Source organism: Lemur catta, chromosome 5 (assembly GCF_020740605.2).
Source record: "Lemur catta isolate mLemCat1 chromosome 5, mLemCat1.pri, whole genome shotgun sequence".
NCBI classification, from domain to species: domain Eukaryota; kingdom Metazoa; phylum Chordata; class Mammalia; order Primates; family Lemuridae; genus Lemur; species Lemur catta.
The window spans coordinates 31,986,369-32,008,126 of NC_059132.1; the positions used below are offsets into that span (position 1 = coordinate 31,986,369).

The 21,758-nt window shown below is 41.3% G+C and overlaps 1 protein-coding gene across 4 annotated transcripts in view; it reads left to right on the plus strand.

The window, feature by feature from the left end:
- Window positions 1-7,932: 7,932 nt before the first annotated feature.
- Window positions 7,933-21,758, plus strand: part of VWA5A (von Willebrand factor A domain containing 5A) — a 31,586-nt gene continuing 17,760 nt past the window's right edge. For all 4 annotated transcript variants that reach the window (XR_006735171.1, XM_045551429.1, XM_045551430.1 and 1 more), the window contains exons 1-3: window positions 7,933-8,108; window positions 15,490-15,556; window positions 16,904-16,988. Coding sequence is in view for 3 of the 4 variants with exons in the window: in XM_045551429.1 (XP_045407385.1) it covers window positions 8,068-8,108; window positions 15,490-15,556; window positions 16,904-16,988 (193 nt within the window). In the remaining variant the exon portion in view is untranslated. The remainder of the gene's footprint in view (window positions 8,109-15,489; window positions 15,557-16,903; window positions 16,989-21,758) is intronic.

The following is a 21,758-nucleotide window of genomic DNA, read 5'->3' on the forward strand; positions in this document are numbered from 1 at the left end:
GTATAGCATAGCAAATACATAAACCAGCAACAATCATATGTTATCATTATCAAGTATTAGGTACTGTGTGTCATCTTTTTATATGATTGGCAGCACACGAGGTTTGTCTACAGTAGAATCACCACAAACATATGAGTAATGTGTTGTGCTCTGACGTTATGATGGCTACAGCATGACTAGGCAATTGGAATTTTGCAGCTCCACTGTAATCTTATGGGACCATCAGCATATATGTGGTCCATTGTTGACCAAAATGTCATTATGCAGCACACGACTATGTTTTTAAAATTTTCCCATTTTCTTACTGATACTGATTTCTAGGTTCATTCTAGTGTTGTCAGAAAAGAACTTGGGAGGATTTCGATCTTCTTAAATTTTTTAAAACTTGTTTTGTGACCTAACATGTGATCTATCCTAGAAAATATTCCATGTATACTTGAGAAAAAAATGTGTATTCTTTTGCTTGGGTGAAAAGTTCTATACAGGTCATTGTCTCAGTCTTGTTGGACTACTATAATAAAATGCCTTAGACTGGAAAATTTATAAACCGCAGAAACTTATTGCTCACAGTTCTGAGGCTGGGAAGTCCAAGATCAAAGTGCCAGCTGATTCAGTGTCTGGTGGGGGGTCATGCTTACCCTCTGCTTCAGAGATAGCACCTTCTTGCTGCATTCTTACATGATGGAAGGGTCAAACAAGCTCACTCATGCCTCTCTCATAAGGGCCCTAATTCCCTTCCTGACAGCTGTACCTTCATGACCTAATCATATCCTAAAGGCCCCATCTCTTAATACTATTTGCACAGAAGATTAGGTTTCAACATGTGAATTTTGTGGAAACACAAACATTAAACAAGAATTCAGACCATCACAGTTGTTTAGGCCCATCTGATTTATAGTGTTGCTCAACTCTGCTGTTTTTTATTGATTTTCTTTTCAGATGTTCTACCCATTACTGAAAGTAGGGTATTGCAATCTCCTACTTTTATGATATTGCTGTCAATTTCTCCTTCCAAATATTTAAATCTGTCAGTATTTTTTTCAGTTAGGTGCTTTGACACTTGTTGCATATATGTTTATAATTATCTGCCTGTCAAATTAATCATTTTATCATGATATAATAACCTGCTTTGCTACTAGAGAGTTTTAGACTTAAAGTCTATTTTGTCTCATATAAATATAGCATACCTGCTTTCTTTTGATTGCCTTTTGCATGAAATATCTTTTTTCCATTCCTTTACATTTAGCCTATGTGTTTCCTAAAATTAAAAGTGATTCTTTTATAAACAGTGTGTCATGGACTTTTCTTAACAACCCATACAGCCACCCTACACTTTTTGATTGAGAAATTTAGTCCATTGATATTTAAAGTTATTATTGATAGATAAGGACTTATAATTGCTATTTTCTCCAATATTTTTATGTTCTGAAGTTTTTTTGTTCCTCTCTTCCTCTCTTGTCATCTTCTTTTGTTATTTGATGAGTTCTTGTAGTGATTGCTTTTATTCTTTTTCTCTTTATCTTTTGTGTTATCTATTATAGTTTTTTCCTTGTGGTTACCTTGAGGTTTCCATAAGATATCTTTTAGTTTATAACCATCTATTTTATGTTGAAAAATCACATACAAAACTTCTACACACTTACCTTCCCCACACACATGCACACTTTGTACTCGTATGGTCGGAGTTTGCTTCTTTTCATATGAGTATTCATTAACAAATTTTATTTTTTAATTTTTATATTAGGGTTAAGTAATTTACCCACAACCATTTACAATGTTACATTACCTGCATTTATCTGTATATTTATCTTTAGCAGAGAGATACATGCTTTCATGTGCTTTTGCATTTCTATTTTGTGTTTTTGTTTCAATTTAAGGAATTTTCTTAAGTATTCCCTATAATGCCGGAACTACTTCTTCAGACTTTGCTTGTGTGGGAAAGATTATTTCTCCTTCATTTTTAAAAGATAATTTTTCTACATATATTATCTTGGTTTGCAAAAAGTTTTTTTTTCATCACTTTGAATATATCATCCTCATCCTACTCTTTCCTGGTCTCAACATTTCTACTGAAAAATGCACTGATGGTTTTATGGGGTTCCCTTGTAAGTGATGAGTTGCTTTGCTCTTGATACTTTTAAACTTCTCTTTGTGTTTGACTTTTGACAATATAATTATAATGTGTCTCAGTGTAGACTTTTTTATATTCTACCTATTTGGGGTTCTTGGATTCTTGAACTGGCTATTTTCTCTTCTGGAAAGCTTTCTTGTTCTTTCTAGTCTGCCACTCATTGACCACCTAAAAAAGGCCAATTGTCTAAATTATAATCTCTCATGTACCATGAAACCATGACATTTCTTGATATGAAAATAAAACTTGGATCCTAAGAAAAGTTTAAGCAGTTGTTTATCTCTAAGGTCTAAGGCACAATTTCAGTACTTTAGATTCTAAATTCTGTAAAGTCACATGTGTGATGGCAGTGTTATTGTAACAACTGTGTTGTACACAATATCAGTTCATTTATGTGCATACTTAAAATTTATTATGTTCTCAAAAGTGTACTTTTCCTTTACTCTTAATAAGAGCAGACATTTTGTTTTGATTTGATGTTTCTTAAAATGGTATCCCAGTCTTACGATTTCCGTGATCAAGTTTAGCTAGTAAATGCTATTTTCTTTGGATAAATATATGGAAAAATTCATGTTTTTTTAGCACAAATAAATGGGCACATGAAGCAATTGGGCATGCAGAAACAATGAGTATGTGGAAAGGTCCAAACACTATGATGGACTTGGTTACTTGTTATAGATCTAAGCTTTTGATTGACCTTCCATCATTCTCCATTATTCTGATCATAAATTCCTCTGAGGCCTTTATATCAGCCTTTTGTCTAGTATAGGGATATCTAGATGGAAATGTAGTATGATTATGGGAATTAATCTTGGTCTATTCATATAAGTTTAATATGAGAATGGGTCATCGTATTTTTTTTTTTTTTTTTGCTGGACTTTGGGCCTTGCCAACGGGATCTTATGTGGTCTGGAGTTATAACCCATCCATCAACAAGAGCCTCCCACTGTAGTCCAGAGGTTCTTCCTCCTCAGCTAACCTGTGTGCCCTCGTTTTACATCTTCTTCTGCAGAAAGATACATATTCATGGCTCTTTACTAACCTCTCAAACACATGCCCCACAGGCCAGCTAGTATGGGCACTGCAACAATCCTCCTCTATTCAGAAATCTCCCAGAAAAAGTGGTTATCCACTCCTATGCTCACGTTCTGTCTCAAAGTTTATCAATTCACTAGTTAAAACCCACCTCCCTTCTCAAGAGAATGGGTTCAAGCATCACACTCCGACCTCCGGACACACTGTTGTACTCAGAACCATCCTCGCCTCAGTCCAGCTTTTATGTCTCCTGGTGGCAAATGTCAACAAATCCCTTTGTCCTCTTTGAGACAGGAAGCAGATTCAAAATATCTGTTCTCTTTTGAAAGTTTAGTAAATGTGGATTTCTATAATTCTATTTTCTAAAGTACATGGTGTCAAAACAACCGTAATAGCAACAATGAGACAACACACAAAAAAACCCTCGCACTCTTCAGTAACCAGAGGAGGGCCTGTGTGATGCTCCATTGGTGCTTGCATGCGTAGGTTAAATCCAGGTAGCTCACCCCTGTTACTGCCTGAGTGGTGAGTTGATTTACCCACGTTATGGGAGCAGCAGCATCAGGAAGACTGAAGCCTGCCTTTGGTTCCCATTTTCTCTCTCTCAAACACCTCTATTATGTCAAAGTCAGGCTTCTCCTTACCCTCCCTCTTGTACAAGTTGAATAATATATTCATTTTTTCCTTCATGAAGCTATATTAAGTAATCTCCATATTTAACATTTCCTTTACTGGTTGACTTAAAACACTTACAGCCTGCTGTGAGCAATAGGCAGGCTCTCCTACTCACTCTCTGCTGATGAATACATGCAAGGGATGCCTAGTACATGAGTTATAAAGAGCTTCCCAGCCACTCTAGGCTTCAGTCTGCTTTTCCATCAAACGTCCTGCACCAGAAGAAGGAGTCTGCCACAGGTATCTCTGATGATTTCTATGTAAATAATTGAAAGAACTAATATAAGCATAATATTCACTTTGCTATAATAAAGGAACACATTAAGAACTCTTTAGATTTGGGTTCTTCAATCAAATTGGCATGGAACATTACTTGTGTCAAAGTTTCTTTCTAAATCCTGGGTTTCTTCGCTGCTAAAAATAGCAGGAAGGATAAAGGTAAAAGATGCCCACCAAACACAAAACTTATGTGCAGACAGTTTAAATATTGTATCCCTAAAATTTACCACAAATATATAAGATAGATATCATAATTCTCATATTTACAATGCGAAAACTGTGGCTGAGAAAATTTAAATATTGAGTCACATCACTCAGTGAGGGATTGGGTTTATACTGAGGTCTTTCATCTGTCAAAATTCTTTCTACTGAATCAGACTGTTAGGGACGTTGGTTAATTAGGGAGAAAATAACTGAATAAATACCTTTCTTTGTTTAAAGGCCTCCAGTGTTCCCCCAGATACCTCCAAGGTAAAGAACAAATTTTTGCCATATAAGGCATTGCCTCGACTGGTCTCAACTTCACTCCCTGGCCTTTACTCTCTTCTGTTGCAAATATTCGCATCCTGTTGGCCAGACGAGCTTCCCCAAACTGGGTTGCACATAAGATTCATCCAGGAAATTTAAAAACATGTCAATGCCCAGACCTCATCTACTAACCACTGAATCATGATTTTGATGGCAGGACAGAACATTTATAGTATTTAAAAAGTCTCCTAGGTTCTACTATGCATATAGTGTTTTTGAAATACTTAAGACTTAGGGCCATGTTATCATTATCATTCCCAAACTCTTATTTGTTTTCTGCTTGATTCTCTTGTCCCTTTCCAACCTGCTTAGAAAGAGTTCACATATCTTCTTTATCTCAGCATCTACAACTACTTATTACCTCTGGGTTGATCAGATCGCATTGTTGCCAAGCCTCCCACTGAGGGAAGATCTACAGAGAAGTATTTGTGAGGCGATTCTCATGACTTACTTTACAGCCTCCAGGGAGGGGACACAGAATACCTCTGTGTCTTATCTGCCCCGAACCCTCTGTCCTGTTCCCATTTAGCTCCTCACTCACAGATCAATAAACTAGAGGTCTCCGGAGAGAGATGGATGGCTGAAGAGGAGGGCGAACAAGATCGAGATCGCAGTAGTCTCCAGGCCAGAGCTGTCAGCCTCGCAACGCATTCTCTCTCAGTGTGAGCATCTTTTTCCCGTGAAAATTCCAGAGAGGCAGCCCTGGTGTGTACCAGTGCTGTGAGGACTGCTCCAGATCTTACCTCTCAGAAATAGTTCTGAGGAAAAACTGAGATTCAAATGAGCATGTTTTCTTAAATGTATTCAGGTTTCTTATGAGCTACCCCAAAGGGTTGGGAAAGTAAGCAACTCCTTCTTCTAATGTGCAAAATGCACTTTGACTTAGAATTTGTCTGCCTTCTTTTCACATGTTATATCTCTCTTTGAGGGTGGAGAGAAGAAAAAGGGAAATAGTCCGCTTAAATTAGGAATCTAGTGAGTTGGAGCAGTTCCTTTACCAGTAACAAACTTTCCATTTGTGGGCCCTGGATTCTGTTTGACTATACATTTAAAAAAAAAAAAAAAAAAAGGCCAGGTGCGGTGGCTCATGCCTGTAATCCTAGCCCTCTGGGAGGCCGAGGCGGGTGGATTGCTCGAGGTCAGGAGTTCAAGACCAGCCTGAGCAAGAGCGAGACCTCGTCTCTACTAAAAATAGAAAGAAATTATCTGGCCAACTAAAATATATACATAGAAAAAATTAGCCGGGCATGGTGGCGCATGCCTGTAGTCCCAGCTACTCGGGAGGCTGAGGCAGGAGGATCACTTAAGCCCAGGAGTTTGAGGTTGCTGTGAGCTAGGCTGACGCCACGGCACTCACTCTAGCCTGGGCAACAGAGCGAGACTCTGTCTCAAAAAAAAAAAAAAATACATTTTCCACTGCTTATTCAATTTCAATCCATGACAGCACAAGAACTACATGGATTATTCAGAGGGAGATTAAAGTCAGTATGTACCAGTCTTGTGCAATGGGAATCTGTCCTCCAACAGCTTCCTGTTCTACAATATGACTTAAAAAGTACTGGAAATCTTTGTACAATGAAAAGCTCAGGCTAGAAACTTTTTTAGTTAATCATTAAACAGGGCTGTTATACAGATTTCTGGTGACACTTAGCATAAACTTGAGAATATGAACCAACAGCTGAGCTCTTAACCTGGGATCAATAAGAAATGCTTAACTAAGTCAGTGAGTCACCTCCCCTTCTTTGCAAATAAGTGAGATAAAAATTTTACATATTTGTGCACTTTTCTAGGGGAAAATTGTCTATCATTTTCATGAGATGTTGTAACCCTCCAAAAGGTAAATAATTTCTGATACAGAATTTTCAAAACTCCTTCATTCTTGATCCTTATGATAACCTTGTGAGGTAGGTAGAATAAGGTTTACTTTCATTTTATTGATAAAACTGAGTGACAGAAAGGTTAAGTTACTTGCAGAAATGATACCAGAACCCAAGTCTACCAAATCTTGGTCTCATATTTCCCCCCTCATGCTATTACTGAAAAACTTCAGTAAAGTGCATCTCAATTACTAAATTACACATTTTAAAAGGCTGATGGGTCCAGAGAGATCATCTAATCCAACTTCTTTTCTATAACAGGGAAACTAAGCAAGAACTAGTGACTGAACAGAATTAGAATCAAGGTCTTCTGAATAATTTGGGGTTAAATAATTTGGGGTGCTGGATGGATCTTATAAAATGATATAGTTTCCAATTTTAGAGACAAGGAAACTGAAACTTGGCGAAATCAGCACAAACTCTGAAGTCAACAGAGTGATCTGAAATCCCAGTTCTGCCATTTCCTAGCTGTATGTCCAAAAGCAGGTTACTTAACCCCTCAATCTCATTTCTTCTGTAAAAAGAAGGTAACACCTCTTAAGGTAGCTCTGAGGATTAAATTTTGAAAAAAAGGAGGTAAGTCATCTTAGCCTCATATAACACATACACATGTACTCACTAAATGACTGTAGCGTCCCCTGTTACTTTTCATTTCTGGGGCGCCCCTTAACATGCCATCTCCTCCAAGGTCTTCCTAGGATCTTCCAACCCAAGCAGAACTCTCCTTCCACCACAAAACCTCCCTGCTCTCCCAGCCCCCTAATCACTTCAGGTTGGGAAGTCGGGGCGCTTCCCACGGCCGAACCCACAGGAAGAGTACCTGAGCTCCAGCCCCAGCTCCTAGTAACTAAACCTGCGGACCCCGTGGTCTCTGTTGACCCTCTGTCGAAGGTTAGAAAGGTCCACACAACATCTACTCCCCTGATCCCATTTTACAGGTGGTAAAACTGAGGCCCCAAAGGGGAAAATAACTTGCCAGAGGTCACACTGACGGTCTGGGCTTAGGAGCTCACTAGCGGTGACCGCGGGGGCAGCTCCGCCGTCCCCGAGGCTCGGACTCTTCATCCCAGCCGTGCCCATCAAGCAGACTCTGGCTGCAGCAACGAGCCGAACGGTGTGACGCCCTGGGTATGGAGCCGGGTAAGACGTGAAAATTTTCTCGGCCTAGAACGCTGGGCTGAAACTCTGAAGGCTGTGAAAATCCGCCAGACCCCGCAGATGCTTTCCGGCCGCCCCCTCGGCCACCACCGCCATTTCCACATTCCACCAATCACATCCATTGTCGGGGAAGGAGCACCGCCCGCTCCGACCAATCGCGCGCGCCCTAATTGCGCTTGCGCTTTCTGGGCTCCAGGTCCCTCTTCCCCTTTTGTTTCTTTTCTCGCCTTCCCTTTTGGACATGCGCATTCAGAGATAGGCGGCTCGAGCTTTGCTCGCTGCGCATGTGCGTTGCCAGGGGTAGCGCAGGTAGCCAAAGTACCCGCAGAGTGGAGCCTGTTGCTGAGGCGAGGAGGAGGGGCCGGAGGCGAGAGCGAAGCCGCGATGAGAGCCGTGTTGACTTGGAGAGATAAAGTTGAGCAGTGGTGAGCAGCGGGGCAGTCCGAGAAGAGCAGGAGGATGAGCCCCGGCGGGGAGGGCGGGAGTCTCTGCGCCAACCGCCATGGTTGCCAGGGGCAACGGGCCTGCGGCCTGCGCTCAGGCAGGAACCCCAGGCCTGGGAGGCTGCGGGTCGCCGTCCTCGCCCGCGGCGGGTGGAGAGATGTCTGCGGGTCGGAGGGGGGCAGAGGGAAGTGCCACGCGTGAAGTGGCCTGTTGAGGTGGTTCTGTACATAATCATGATCTGGTCTTGTCGCTCCCTCGCTCAAAATCCATCCTGGCCGCCTCTTGGACCCCACAGGGTTTCTGAAACACTCACAGTTTTTTTTTGCCACGTCTACATATTACCCATACTCTTGTTTACTTGACGTTTTTCCCTAAATTGTCTCACTTATTTTCGCTTAAATATGATTTTACATCTTACGTGGAAACTTCATTTCTCCATTTATGAAAATCAGTATCGTTGGCTGTGAAAGTGCGAGATAATTGTAGAAGTTAAAGCAGGGAGAAACAGTGTTAGTAAGTTGTAGCTAGATACTGTTGCGGTGGAGCCTTTAAACCTGAGGTCTACTGCCTCTCAAACTGGACATTGGCAAGTATGGTCAGAGAGGTGCTTAAAATGAGCATCAAAGCAAGATTTTCTCTAAGTTAAGAAGTCTGGAGAAGAATGGGCTGGCGCGGGGGCTCACGCCTGTAATCCTAGCACTTTGGGAGGCCGAGGCGGGAGGATCGCTTGAGGCCAGGAGTTCGAGACCAGCCTGAGCAAGAGCGAGACCCGTATCTACTAAAAATAGTAAAATTAGCCAGGCATGGTGGCAGCATGCCTGTAGTCCCCGCTACTAGTGAGGCTGAGGCAAGAGGATCGCTTGAGTCCAGGAGTTTGAGGTTGCAGTGAGGTATGATAATGCCACTGCCCTCTACCTGGGGTGACACAGTGAGACTCTGTTTAAAAAAAAAAAAAAATTCCCTAAAATGTTTGAAAAAGAATCGGAGAATGACTTCCTCACCATATGATTGAATGTTATTTGATGTCCTATTCCATTTTTATCACCTAAGTTAATCATACAATGGTACATTTTGGGAACTACTGACTTATTGGCTAGTTCTCAGCCTGACTTTCAAAATCTTCCTACATGATCTTTTCAGCTTCGTTATGAAGCCTTGATTTTGGCCACTGGGACAGGATACTTGCCATTTGTTTTCTGTCTTTTCTGAGGCCTTTGTCTGCAGAAAGCATGCCTTCTTTCCTCATCTCTTCTAATTGAAATCCTAAACATCATTTAAGGCTCAGTTTGGAGATGGTTCCTCTCTCTTTTGTGCTCTGCATTAGTGATAGCTAATGCTTTGCCATGTGCTAGGCACTTGCTGAGAACTTCATATTTTTTATTTCATTGTCTCATCACAACAACCCTCTGAGGTAGGTGCTGTGATTACCTCTATTTCACATATGAGAAACTGAAGCACTGAGAGGGTAGATAATTTGCCAAGGTCACACAGCAAGTGAGTGGTGGATCCAGCTTTCAAGGTCAGGTGTTCCTCACTCCAAAGCCAGTGCTCTCAGCCACTAACATTAATTTTTCCCCTGTGTTACAGAGGTGGGAAAGTCAAATGTTTGCAGGAGTCAGGCAGGTAACATAAATAGGAAATGTTTATTTGCATCCTAAAACAAGGAATTTTCTGTTTTCCCTAGGAACATTCTCCTATGTCCCACTCTTCTTGAAACACATAGCCCTACTAGTGTATCTTTCATTTTTACTTTTAAGAGAAATTTGAGTAAAAAAAAAACTCATTTTACTTTTCTTTTAACTCTATTATAAAAGTACCCATAGCACAAGCTGGTGATAACTGGCAATTGAATATTTGGCTTCAACATCAGAGAGTAATAGAGGGTGGCAAGGAGTGTGGCAAACTCGAGAGCTCATGCTTTGCCTAAAAGGGGCAGCTGCTGCTCAGCTCCTGCCAATTACCACCATGCAGGAATTTGGCCTAGTATGCTCAGATCTTCCTATTTTTACCAGAAGCTAGGAATCTGGGTTTTTATTTGAAATGTCCTAATTTTTACATATTGGTACCTAATCTGACAAAATAAAATAAAACACCATGTGGGCCAAACAAAACATTTGCTGGCCAAATGCAGCCTGATTTGCTCTGTTTTCAACCCCTAGCACAGAATTTTGTTCATTCCTCTCTTGTAGTACTTAGAGTCTGTCGAGTGTAAGAGTTATTTTTTAATTTGTTTATCCCAGAAGTCTATAAATCCTTTTGTAGGAAATGGTTATGTCTTATTCATTTCCAAATTTTTCCAGAGCCTAGTCAAGTTAGCAGTTATTGTTACTATTTGATGGATTGATGTCTTCATGAATGAATGAAGAAGTGAGTGAATGAATGATGAATGAAGATTAGTGATCTGGTTTCTTGCCCATAACAGGTTTGAAACACTAAAGGGGTGTAGGGGTCCCATAGACCAGCAATCCCAGTGGCTGTTAGATAAGCCAGCTGATAGCCCAGAATGAGACTAACAAAACAAAGAACCATAAAAAGTAGATAGTAGAACTAAAAAAAATCCCAGATATCAAAGATTAGTCCTCCACAACTGAATCAGCCATTGTCTCCTGATCTGCTCTTTTGCTTCCAGTCTAACCTTTGTTTAGCAGTAGGAACTCTCTTTTTCAAGACCTGCTGTTTGTCATCCTGTTACTCTACTCTTAAACCTAGAGTGATTCCCAGTTACCTTCCATGTCAAATTGTCCATTTTGCCAGATTGTCCTCCTCATCCTCTTCCTCCAGGCTTGAAACATTCAAATTTATACTTTTCAGCTCAGCCAAAAATTCAGTTTTCCTACTCAAAGATCCTTCCCAAATGCTCTCTTATTCTGTGAACTCCCTCATTTTCTCCCTTAAATGCACTGCTCCAGGTTCATCTCAACCATGACGCTTTATTAGGCCAGCACACCTTATTCCAATCAGGCTAGCATCTGGTATAACTCTCCATTCATACCAGCCAGTATTTACTGAGTACTGAGGACAGATGTGTTTGCACACATTATCTGTTTAATCTCCAAAACACCTGTGAGGTTGGAATTTTTATCTCATTTACAAATGAAGAAATTAAGATTTAATGAGATGACGTAATTTGTGTAAGATTACAAAGCAAGTAAGTGGGCTGGGTCAGATTGTGCAGGCTTTGGAGAGACACTTTGGGACTTCAGTTTACAGTGGGGTGGGTGCAGGATAGGCAGAGGGCAATTTGCAGGACTCACCTTCTATCTCTCTGCAATGGAATTTTTTTGACAATTTATCTTTTTGATAAAAGGGAGCAGATGGAGAGAGAAAATCATCCTACAGTAGAACGGACTGCCTTCAGATGAGTGAGCTCCCCAGCCCTGGAGTATTCAAGCAGAGGCTAGATGGGTATCTGTAGGGAATTCTTGCCCTGGTGGGGGGAGTTGGGCTGCAAAATGAGGTCTAGCGTCCTTTCCAATTCTGAGTATCTATGATCTCATAATGTAATTAAAGTCTGAGGATTCAAGATAAAATCTTGTCAGTTTATCAATTATATTTATTATATGCCTAGGACAGTGCTGTGCACTGTGTGTCCACAAATGTATAAAACATGGTCATTGCCCTTGAATTGCATATGACTATAATTAAAGGGACGAGATAGTATCTAAAACAATGTAAAATATAAAAGATTATATATTTTAATTCAGAGTTAAACTGAACTGTACAGATTTTTTTTTTTTTTTTTGAGACATGGTCTCACTCTGTTGCCCAGGCTAGAGTACAGTGGTGTCATCATAACTCATTGCAACCTCAAACTCCTGGGCTTAAGTGATCTTCCTGTCTTAGCCTCCCGAGTAGCTGGAACTACAGGCATGCGCCACTATGCCCAACTAATTTTTCTGCTTTTTTATAGAGACAAGGCCTGAGGTCTCAATACATTGCCTTGAACTCCTGGCCTCAAGCAACCCTCCCACCTTGGCCTCGAAAAATGCCACCAAGTCATGAGCCACCATGCCCTGCTGAACTCTACTGATTCTAAGTACAGTAAGAGTTTAGATTGGGGCAAATCAGACATATGTGCTATATGTCTGATAAATTTCAAGAAATTCACATAAAATGAATTTTAACATCTGAGAGGACGCTATTAGTAGTTCAGGCTTGGCCCAGATAGGACACTCAGAAATGATTTTCTGATAATTCAACCCCAAATGACCCTTATGAAGAAGAAGCCACACAGGAACCACTTTGATGAGCTCATCTGTGTACAAGGCGGACAGGAAGTCACATAACCAAGGATGACTATAGATGAGAGGTACAGACCCCCTCCCATATCTAATACACCATCATAGCCATCCACAGAGGTAGGTGCTTCGTGTAAGACTGGCTTGTGTACCCTGTGAGGTGAGAGGGCACCTCTCTGTGCTTGTTTTGTAGGTAAGAACGAAAGGTCAGATAGGAGGTCAGCTTTCTGGCTCCAGTTACCCTCTACTTTTCACTCTACCACCCTGCTTCTCAGAATGTGAAATGTGCCAAGGAAATTGCCCCCAGGCTCAGAGAAAGAAAGCATAAGAAATAAGGAAGGCCCAAGTCTGTTACCACACAATGGTGAGGCAGCTGAAGAACTCAGGGCCTGAGTTTGCTTTTGTCCAGAAGGATGCCCAAGCTAGAAAGGATGTAACAATCACCTTGTTCCAGTTTCCTCATCAGCCAGCTATGTGACGGGGACAAACAACTTGCCTGTTTCTTCTTTAGTTTCCTCATTGTTAAAAATGGTACAGTAGTGCCTGTCCTTTCTCCTGCATTATGTTGTCTGAAGGATCAAATTAGGTAATGTAAGTTTACGCTCTTTAACAATGCTTAACTGTTGAATAATTGTGAAGAGTTTTTATTAAAGGAAGCTTCTGAGGTCAATAGAGCCTATGCAAAAAACTTCTGAATTCTTCATGTAATGCCTTCCTTGAGTAGGTAGATAATACTCTTTTTTTCATTGCTGTTGATAAGGGATGAAAACTGTTGCTAGTTATTTTGTCTACTGTGACATATGCTAATAATGATAATGAAGGCCACAGAGCATAATGGTTGGATCATGGTCTTTGGAGCCAGACTGCCTGGGTTTGAATCCTGGCTCCACCTCCACTCAGTAGCAGTTTTATTTCAGGCAAGTTATTTAACTTCTTTGTGCCTTAATTTTCTCATCTGTAAAATAGGGTTGTTTTGAGGTTGAATAATACATATAAAGCATTTAAACTGTACCTGGCACACACAGAATCAATGTGTTCAATAAATGTTAGCTACTGTTATTTTTATTCAAGTATTAAGGCTGACAGATGGGGAGTAGAAGGCATCATAGCATAGTGGTTAAGAGCACAGGTTCTAGAGTCAGACCTGAGTTGAAATCCTGGCCCTTTCACTTGCCTGTTGGGTGATGTTGGGTGAGGTATTTGATGGAAATCTGAGCCCTGGTGTCCTTATCTATAAACTAGAGTAATAATTTCTACCTCACAGAATTACTGTGAGGATGAAATAAAATAGTGCATTTGAAGAGCTCAGCACAGTGCTGGGGTAAGGGCTCCAAGTACTGTCACTGAGCGTGTATTTTTAGATTACTGACAAGTACCAGGTGAGTTTATCCATGCTAAACTTTTTCAGCAGGCTGCTTTGACAGTGCTATCTTGACACCTTCTTACCAGAATCATCTGAACCAATGATATCCTCAGCCTGGGGCATTCAGGAATCTTTGTAATATGTCTCCAACCTGTTTTTCTAGCATTATCTCTCCCTACACATAGCCAAATGTTTTAGTCAAATTAGATTATTTGGATTACTTGCTATTCCCCACCTTTGTGTCTTTGCTTGTTCTGTTTTCTCTGCCTGAAATGCGGTACCTACCTACCCAGTCTCCTCTTACATGTCTCAAAAGTCCTACCTTTTTAAAATATTGTTTCCTTCCTGAAGCTTTTTCTGATCCTTTCCTCAAATCAAAATGATGCAGGGAGTGTGCCAATGAAGGGAAGAAAGTCCCCTGAACTTGCCAAATGGGTTCTTGGCTTCACACTGGAAAGAATTCAATATCGAGCCAACTAGTTACAGGAAAGTTTATCGAGAGAGAGACAGACAACAGATCCTACTCCACAGACAGAGTAGGGGTCTTTTCCTGAGCAGGAGAGGGACACCTTATGAAGCAATGGTAATGTTTTTATGTGTCCAAAAATTCCATATGTGATCAGCATTGTTCTGAGGTCAGACCATAAAGGTTAGTCATAAACTGCTGTCATAGAAACGTGTGTAAGCACAGGCCGGGCATGGTCGCTCACACCTGTAATCCTAGCATTCTGGGAGGTGGAGGTGAAGGATTGCTTGAATCCAGGAGTTTGAGGTTGCTGTGAGCTAGACTGATACCACCGGATGACGGAGTAAGACTGTCTCAAAAAAAAAAAAAAAAAAAAGAAAAGAAAAGAAATGTAAGCACAAACAAATAGTTTATAAGGCAAACTGTATGTAAATTTAGTAATTTGTCCATCTTGGGTGGTCCTGGGTGACTGACTTGCTGGCGACTTCCTTCTTGTTCAGGGTTAGTAGGGTCTGGTGTTGGCCAAAATGGCTGCACTCAGGCTCTCTCATCCTTCCTTTTCTGCCTCATCCTGACATTAAAAACAGTCCTCCTTTGAGGACTGTAATAAATGTTTTAGTGTATCTCTTAAAGCCTTTGTCACAATATTCTATATTTCACCCAATCTGGGAGGTCATTGATTATAAAATACCATTATTTTGCATTATCAGTAAGAAAGCCAAAAATGCTATCAGTTAAACAGATACATCATGGATTATAAGATGCATCCCAACCTTAGAGATGATAAAATGTGAAAAAATGTATGCCTTAGAATTGATGACTTATGGTAGTTCTTTGTGAATGTTTCCGATTCATACCTTCCCACTGGACGGTGATTTCCTTGAGGGCAGGGAGGGACTATGATCTACTCATAGTTATTGGTACCTGGCACCTAAGAGGCACTCAATAAGTATCTGTGTGGATTTACTAGCCCTCACACATTCTCTCAGGTTGTCTAGACTTTATGGTATTATTAGAAGAGTTAGTGCCCTCAACTGTTGACCCTTTGAATCATTTCTGGCCTCTGGCTTCTGGACAAGAGGAAATTGGGACCAAGAGCTAATTGACCAGTGGATCTTGATTGAATGGGCTGCCAGGGTGTGGTAGTTGAATGGAATTTGCAAATGCAATTCTTAGCCATTATTTTTCTCCTCAATTCATACTTGGTGTTTCACAATGGAAATTTGCTTTCCTGGCCATTAGCAGACTTCATCACTTTGGTTCCTAATTGTCTTTTTGTCTTGTCTCCTGTTTAGTATATACGACCTTGCATTTAAGCCCGATGGAACTCAACTGATTTTGGCTGCAGGAAACAGATTACTGGTAGGATTTTTTCTGAGTTTCCTTTTTAAGTGCTTTTTTTCCCACCTCCCTCTTATAAGCTCTCTGAAATTTGACTCCTTTTTTTTTTTGAGATAAAAAAGGCAAGGGCGGAAAACTAGTCATTACTTTTTAATAGGGAAGGAAAAGGGCTATTTAAAACAGGTAAGTAAACTGTCTATCAGATAGGAACCTGTGAACAGTACCTCCTTTGGAGTCATTAATCTTTCCCTTTTTACTTTGAGACACCTATGAAAGAATTAAAAACAATTAATCAAAATGCCTTTAAAACTGGGCTAGTGTCAGTTCACATTTTGTCCCTAGAAAAATTCAAGCAACAGGACTGAAGGCACTCCCTTCATGAAAAGCCAGTCAGCCTGACCCCAACTTTTAGGCATTGGCCTACCTAAACAATTCCATATGGATACTGTCCTATTTTTCATATTTTCAAAGAACATAAGGTCCCTCTGGAACCTATCCCAGTGTATAAAAGTAATTTTCAGAGAACTCTTTGTTTGACCTAAAAACCTTTGTATGATCTCTCCTTCCTGCTGCGTAAATCCACTTCCTGTTCTCTGTTGTCTCTAGATATGCAGACTGACTGATCTCCATTCTCTGTATGGTAACTGCATAATCTTAAAACCATGGTTAAATTGTTCCACAGACTGCTTCTCTCCAGGGTAAACAATCCAGATCCTTTTAGTATTTCTTCATAGGTTATCTTCTCCAACACTCCATCCGTTTTGGAAAGTTTCTCCTTGATTTCTCAGATGGTGTGTTTTTTAAATCTCCACATACTGATGGATGTTACACAGCTATCACATATCCTAAATTCACATTACAGATGTTTTATAACACTCCCTCCTACTTGCACCCAGAGTTCAGGTCTGTGACTTTTAAACTCTTGGTAGCATATATGAAACATCTCTCTATGATGTTGATATCAGGGGCTGGGCTAGCACTAAAATTTAATCATGTTGTAGCTGGCTTTTTGTATGTTCTAGTTTTATTTAGGAGGGCCTGCCTAGAATGGTCATATATCCAAATTCATATGAGAATGAGTGAAGTTTGTAGAGAATTTCCATGGAGTAAGTAATCAAACCTTTGATTCTCAAGGATTAATGGTCTGTTCCTGTTCATGTAGTGTATAGAATTGGGACCTCCACTTCTTGGTTACTCAACTTAAAGTCATGTTCTCTCTGGTTTTGCAGTGCTGTTTTTATTTGATATAAATTTAGAATATTGACAAATGTTTTGTTATAAAAACAAAAAGAGCAGTAACAACGCTGCAGGAATCCTGACTAATAGGTATCACGTGGATAATCTGTACTTTTGTCTGTTTTTTGCCAGGTTTATGACACATCTGATGGCACCTTACTTCTGCCCCTCAAGGGACACAAAGACACTGTGTACTGTGTAGCATATGCGAAGGATGGTAAGAGGCAGTTCTGGGTTTCCAGTGTTTGCGATGGCCTCATAACTGTTCATTTTTCTCTTTAGCCATTCTTTAATTATTTTTAGTAAGCCAAAATACACCTTGCAGGTTCAGAAGATAGTGAAGTTGTTTAGACTTCAATTCAACCATTCAGTTCAACAGGTATTTACTAAGGGCCATCTGTGTGCCAGGTACTGTTCAAGGTGCTTGAGATACATCAGAGAAAAAACAGACAAAGGTCCCTCCCCTTATGGGGCTACTATGTTCTATATGGTGGGGCAGGGGGAGGAGTGAGAGAGGAAGAGTATATGAGGAAAGATACAGTAACATAGTAAATAGGTAAATTAAGCATTATGCTGGAAGGTGACAAGTGTTATAGAAGAAGAAAAAGTAGAGCAGAATAATGGGGCTTGAGAGTGCTGGGGAGGGACAAGGGGTTGGGTGCGGTATTGAGTAGGGTAGTGAGGGTGGGTCATTGAGGTGGGACAGGTGAACAAAGACCTGAAGTCAGGAGGCAGTGAGATTCTGGCAGTGGGCATCTGGGGGAAGAGAGCTCCTTGCAGAGGGAAGAGCCATTGCAGAGGCCCTCAGGTGGGAGAGTGCCTACTAGGAGCCAGGGCCGAGAGAATCAGGAGGCGTTGTAGGGTGTGAGGGATAAGAGGGAACAGACGGGGGTAGCCAGATCATGTGGGCCATCATAAGGACTTTGGCTGTGGTTCTCAGTGAAAATAGGGAACCACTGAAAGATTCTCAGCAGAGGTGGGATCTGATTTGATTTATAAATTAAAAGGATCTTTTCCTTCTTGGACAGCATGGTGGCTCATGCCTGTAATCCCAGCACTTTGGGAGGCTAAAGTAGGGGGTTGCTTGAGGCCAGGGTTCAAGACCAGCCTGGGCGACATGATGAAACCCCCATGTCTACAAAAAATAAAAAAAAAAGAAAATAGCCAGATGTGGTGGTGTGTGCCTGTAGTTCTAGCTTTTTGGGAGGCTGAGGTGGGAGGTTCCCTTGAGCCCAGGAGTTCAAGGCTACAATGAGCTATGATCGCACCACTGCACTCCAGCCTGGGCGACAGAGTGAGACTCTGTCTCAAAATACAAACAAATAAACAAACAAAAAATAAAAATAGAAAGATCCCTTTAACTTCTGTGTTGGAAACAGCCTGCAAGAGGTGAGAGTTAGGGCAGGGAGATGAGTAAGGAAGCGTCATCCAGGCAAGGGGTGATGGTAGCTCAGACTTAGTAGGGGCAGAGGAAGTGGTGAGAAATGGTCAGATTCTGGTTATATTGAGAGGTAGAGCCAATAGGATTGCTGGACAGACTGGATATGAGGTGTGAAGAAGGAGGAGACAAGGATGACTCCAGGGTTTTTGACCTGCGTGACTGAAAGGACAGAGTTGCCCCCTCACTGAGGTGGGAAGGGCCGTGGGAGAGAAAGCTTATAGTGGAAGATGAGCAGTTCAGTTTTGGACATGTTGTAGCTGAGAAAAGTTGATGATGTAGGAGAGAGGGGAAAGAATTGCTGGATCAAAGTTGTTGAGCGGGCAAGAGGAGATGGGATCTAGGGCATAGGTGGGGGATTTGCTTTAGGTAGGGGCATGGTAGGAGCTGCAGAGGCCAGCATGTGGGCAGTGTGGTTTCAGGAGTCTAATGGAAATTCCATTTTTTTCAGTGAAGTAGGAAGCAACATCACCTGAGAGTGAGGATGGGGAAGGAGGTATTCATGAGTTGAGGAGAAAGGAAAAAGTGTAAAATCACTGCCTAGGACGGTGGGAGAATGAGTAGACCCAGGAGGTATAGTGAGACCACTGGTGACATGAAGGACCCACTTAAAGGTTGTAATCATGAATCGAAAGTGAGATCAGTTGGTATGATTATGTATTTTTCTCTAGCCACTTTGAGAGCTGCATAGATAAAGGGGTGGAAGAGGTGGATTTATCCAGAGGTGCTTTTGCGAGCAGTCTGAAGGTAAAGTGGAAGGAGCAGAGGGTATACACAAAGGAGTTATTACATACATTGACCTTGAAACATTGGCTGAGTAATGAGGGGAGAGAAAACCACAATGGAGAAGTAGTAGGTTCTGATGAGGTTGAAGGATTATTGCAGTTGGGGCACCAGGTGGGTTGGGAAGGAGGGGAGGTGGTAGTCAGAGAATGAGTGCATGAAATTGAGAGTTAAAAATGAATCCATGCTATTCCACAGTGTGGAATTAGTGGGAAGAACATGGGTTTTGAAGTGAGACAGTCTGAGTTCCAACTGTAGCCCAATACCACAAGTTCTGTGAGTTTGAGCTGATTATTGAGTCTCTCTGAGTCTCGGTTTTCTCACGTGTCAGGTGGTTATAGGATTAGAGATAACATTCTGTGGCCACTGCTGAGAAGTCACAGAGTCTGAATGTCATAGTGCCTGAAGGAATCTTGGAGGTTATTCAGGCCTCAGGTTTTTAACTTCTTTTGGATGACAGACCTCTTTGAGAATCAGATGAAAGCTACAGACCCCTCTCTAGAAAAATGCACATAGTTTGTGTAGATGTAAAATTTCATGCATGTAGTTTTAGTCTGATTTAGCCCAATCTCTTCACTTGAGACGTACATGAAGACCTAGAGAAATCAATTGACTTGCTAAGGTCATGTAGCAGTTGGCCCAAAGATAACCTAATGTCTTGCTTCCCTGTCAGATGTATTATGCCATGGTAGTCACATTTTATGTGTGCGTTTGCGTTCAAGTTCACAGCAATGTGGTGGGGAGACCTGTGAGGAAGGAGCCTGAAAAGCTGAACTGTTTCTGTTTTATCATAGTGGCCTTTGAGGAACTTGGGCTGGGCCAGTCCAGGACCTACTACAGGGCCCAGTAGGTACATAAGGGCTGCCGGGCCTCTGGAGTTCATAAGCATAGAGGGGCTCTGTGACCTGTGACACCAGTAGGGCACTGAAGGCAGTCAGAGTGTGACCCGCCAGCAGTGGCATCTGCACAGCATTTCGCAGAGCCCGGACATGTGCATCTCATTTGATCTTCCCAAGAATCCTCTGAAGCAGGTAGTGGGGGGACTCTTATCTCTTCTGAAAGATGAGAAAACAGGCTTGGGGTAATCACAGGTGACAGTGGCCAAGCTGGGCCTGACCCAGGTCCTGTGACTGCAGAGCCCCCGTTCTTTGTAGTATACCATGCTCTCTTCATGACACCTATGTGATGATTAAGAAGTCTTATAATTCATCTAAACTGGTCTTTTCCCCTTAGACCTGAAAACTGAGATACATTGAATTATGGTTTTGTTCTTTAAGTCTGCTTATTTCTGATTTCTTCCTTAAGTTCAGTAAGTATTTAATAAGCAACCATGATACAAAAGTGGGTAAGACATAGTTTTTTTACTCAAGAAAAATAATATAAAATAATATGAACAATTACTATATAATAATAGCTAATTTTTTAAGGCATTGATTTTATTCCAGGCACAGTTCTAAACAATATATACAGTTGACTATTGAACAACATGGGGGCTAGGGGTTCTGACCCCCCTCGCAGTTGAATATCTGTCTATAACTTTTGACTCACCCAGAACTTAACTACTAATAGCCAACTGTTGAACAGAAGCCTTATTGATAACATAAACAATTGACTAATGCATATTGTGTATGTTATATGTATTGTATACTGTATTCTTTCAATAAAGTAAGCTAGAGAAAAGAAAATGTTGTTAAGAAAACCATAAGGAGGAGAAAATACATTTACTATTCATTAAGTGGAAGTGGATCTTTATAAAGGTCTTCACCCTCATTGTCTTCATGTTGAATGGGCTGAAGGGAGGAGGAAGAGGAGGGGTTGGTCTTGCTGTCTCAGGGGTGGCAGAGGCAGAAGAAAATCTGAACCTGCGCAGTTCAGAGTTGGGTTGTTCGAGGGTCAGCTGTGTGTGTGTGTGTGTGTGTGTGTATACATACACACACACACACACACGCGTGCGCGTGCGTGCACACACGCACACACATATACACACATACTCTCATTTACTTTTCACATCAACTATGAGGTAAGTACTATTATTGTTTCCATTGTTTAAATGAGGAAATGAAAGCATAGAGATACTCAGTAGTAGCATGTTCCAGGTCGTGCTGCTGGTCAGTGACATCACTAGGAATTCTGACCCTGAGACTCTGAGTCCAGAGCCCATACTTTTCATCACCTGCTGTCTGCCAGTATGAGAGGAGTGACAGAAATAATAAGTAAGAGCAGCTTACGTTTGTTTAATATTTGTAGCAATGATGGCTCACACTACTACCTAATGTTTCAGCCATTGTGAAAAGTATTTTACAGATATTACCTTAGTTGACTCTCACAAAGAGCCTCTGAGGAAGGTATTATCATGGCTCTGTGTTTCAGATGAAAACATTTGAGGCTCAGAGAGCAGTGACTGGCCCTAAGAATAAAGTCTAAAAATCCTTAACAAGGTACAAAATCCGGCCCGTGCTTACCTCTTAATCCTCATCTCTCACCAGTGTAGGTGAAAGCTTCCTGCTGTTTGCTGGCGTGATACCCTGATCCTCTTTCTAATGCTTATAAACCTGTAACAATATAATTAATAAGCAAATATTTGGTATGTGTTACCTCTCTCCAGCCCATTCTTTCATAAAGGCTACGTAGTGTGAAAATGGAAATCTGATCTGTCATTCTCCTGTTTAAAGCCTTTCTTTGGCTTCCCATTACTCTGTGATAGAGAGCAAGATCTCTACTGTGACCCTGAAGGCCCTAGAGATCCTTCTGCCACCCATCTCTTTT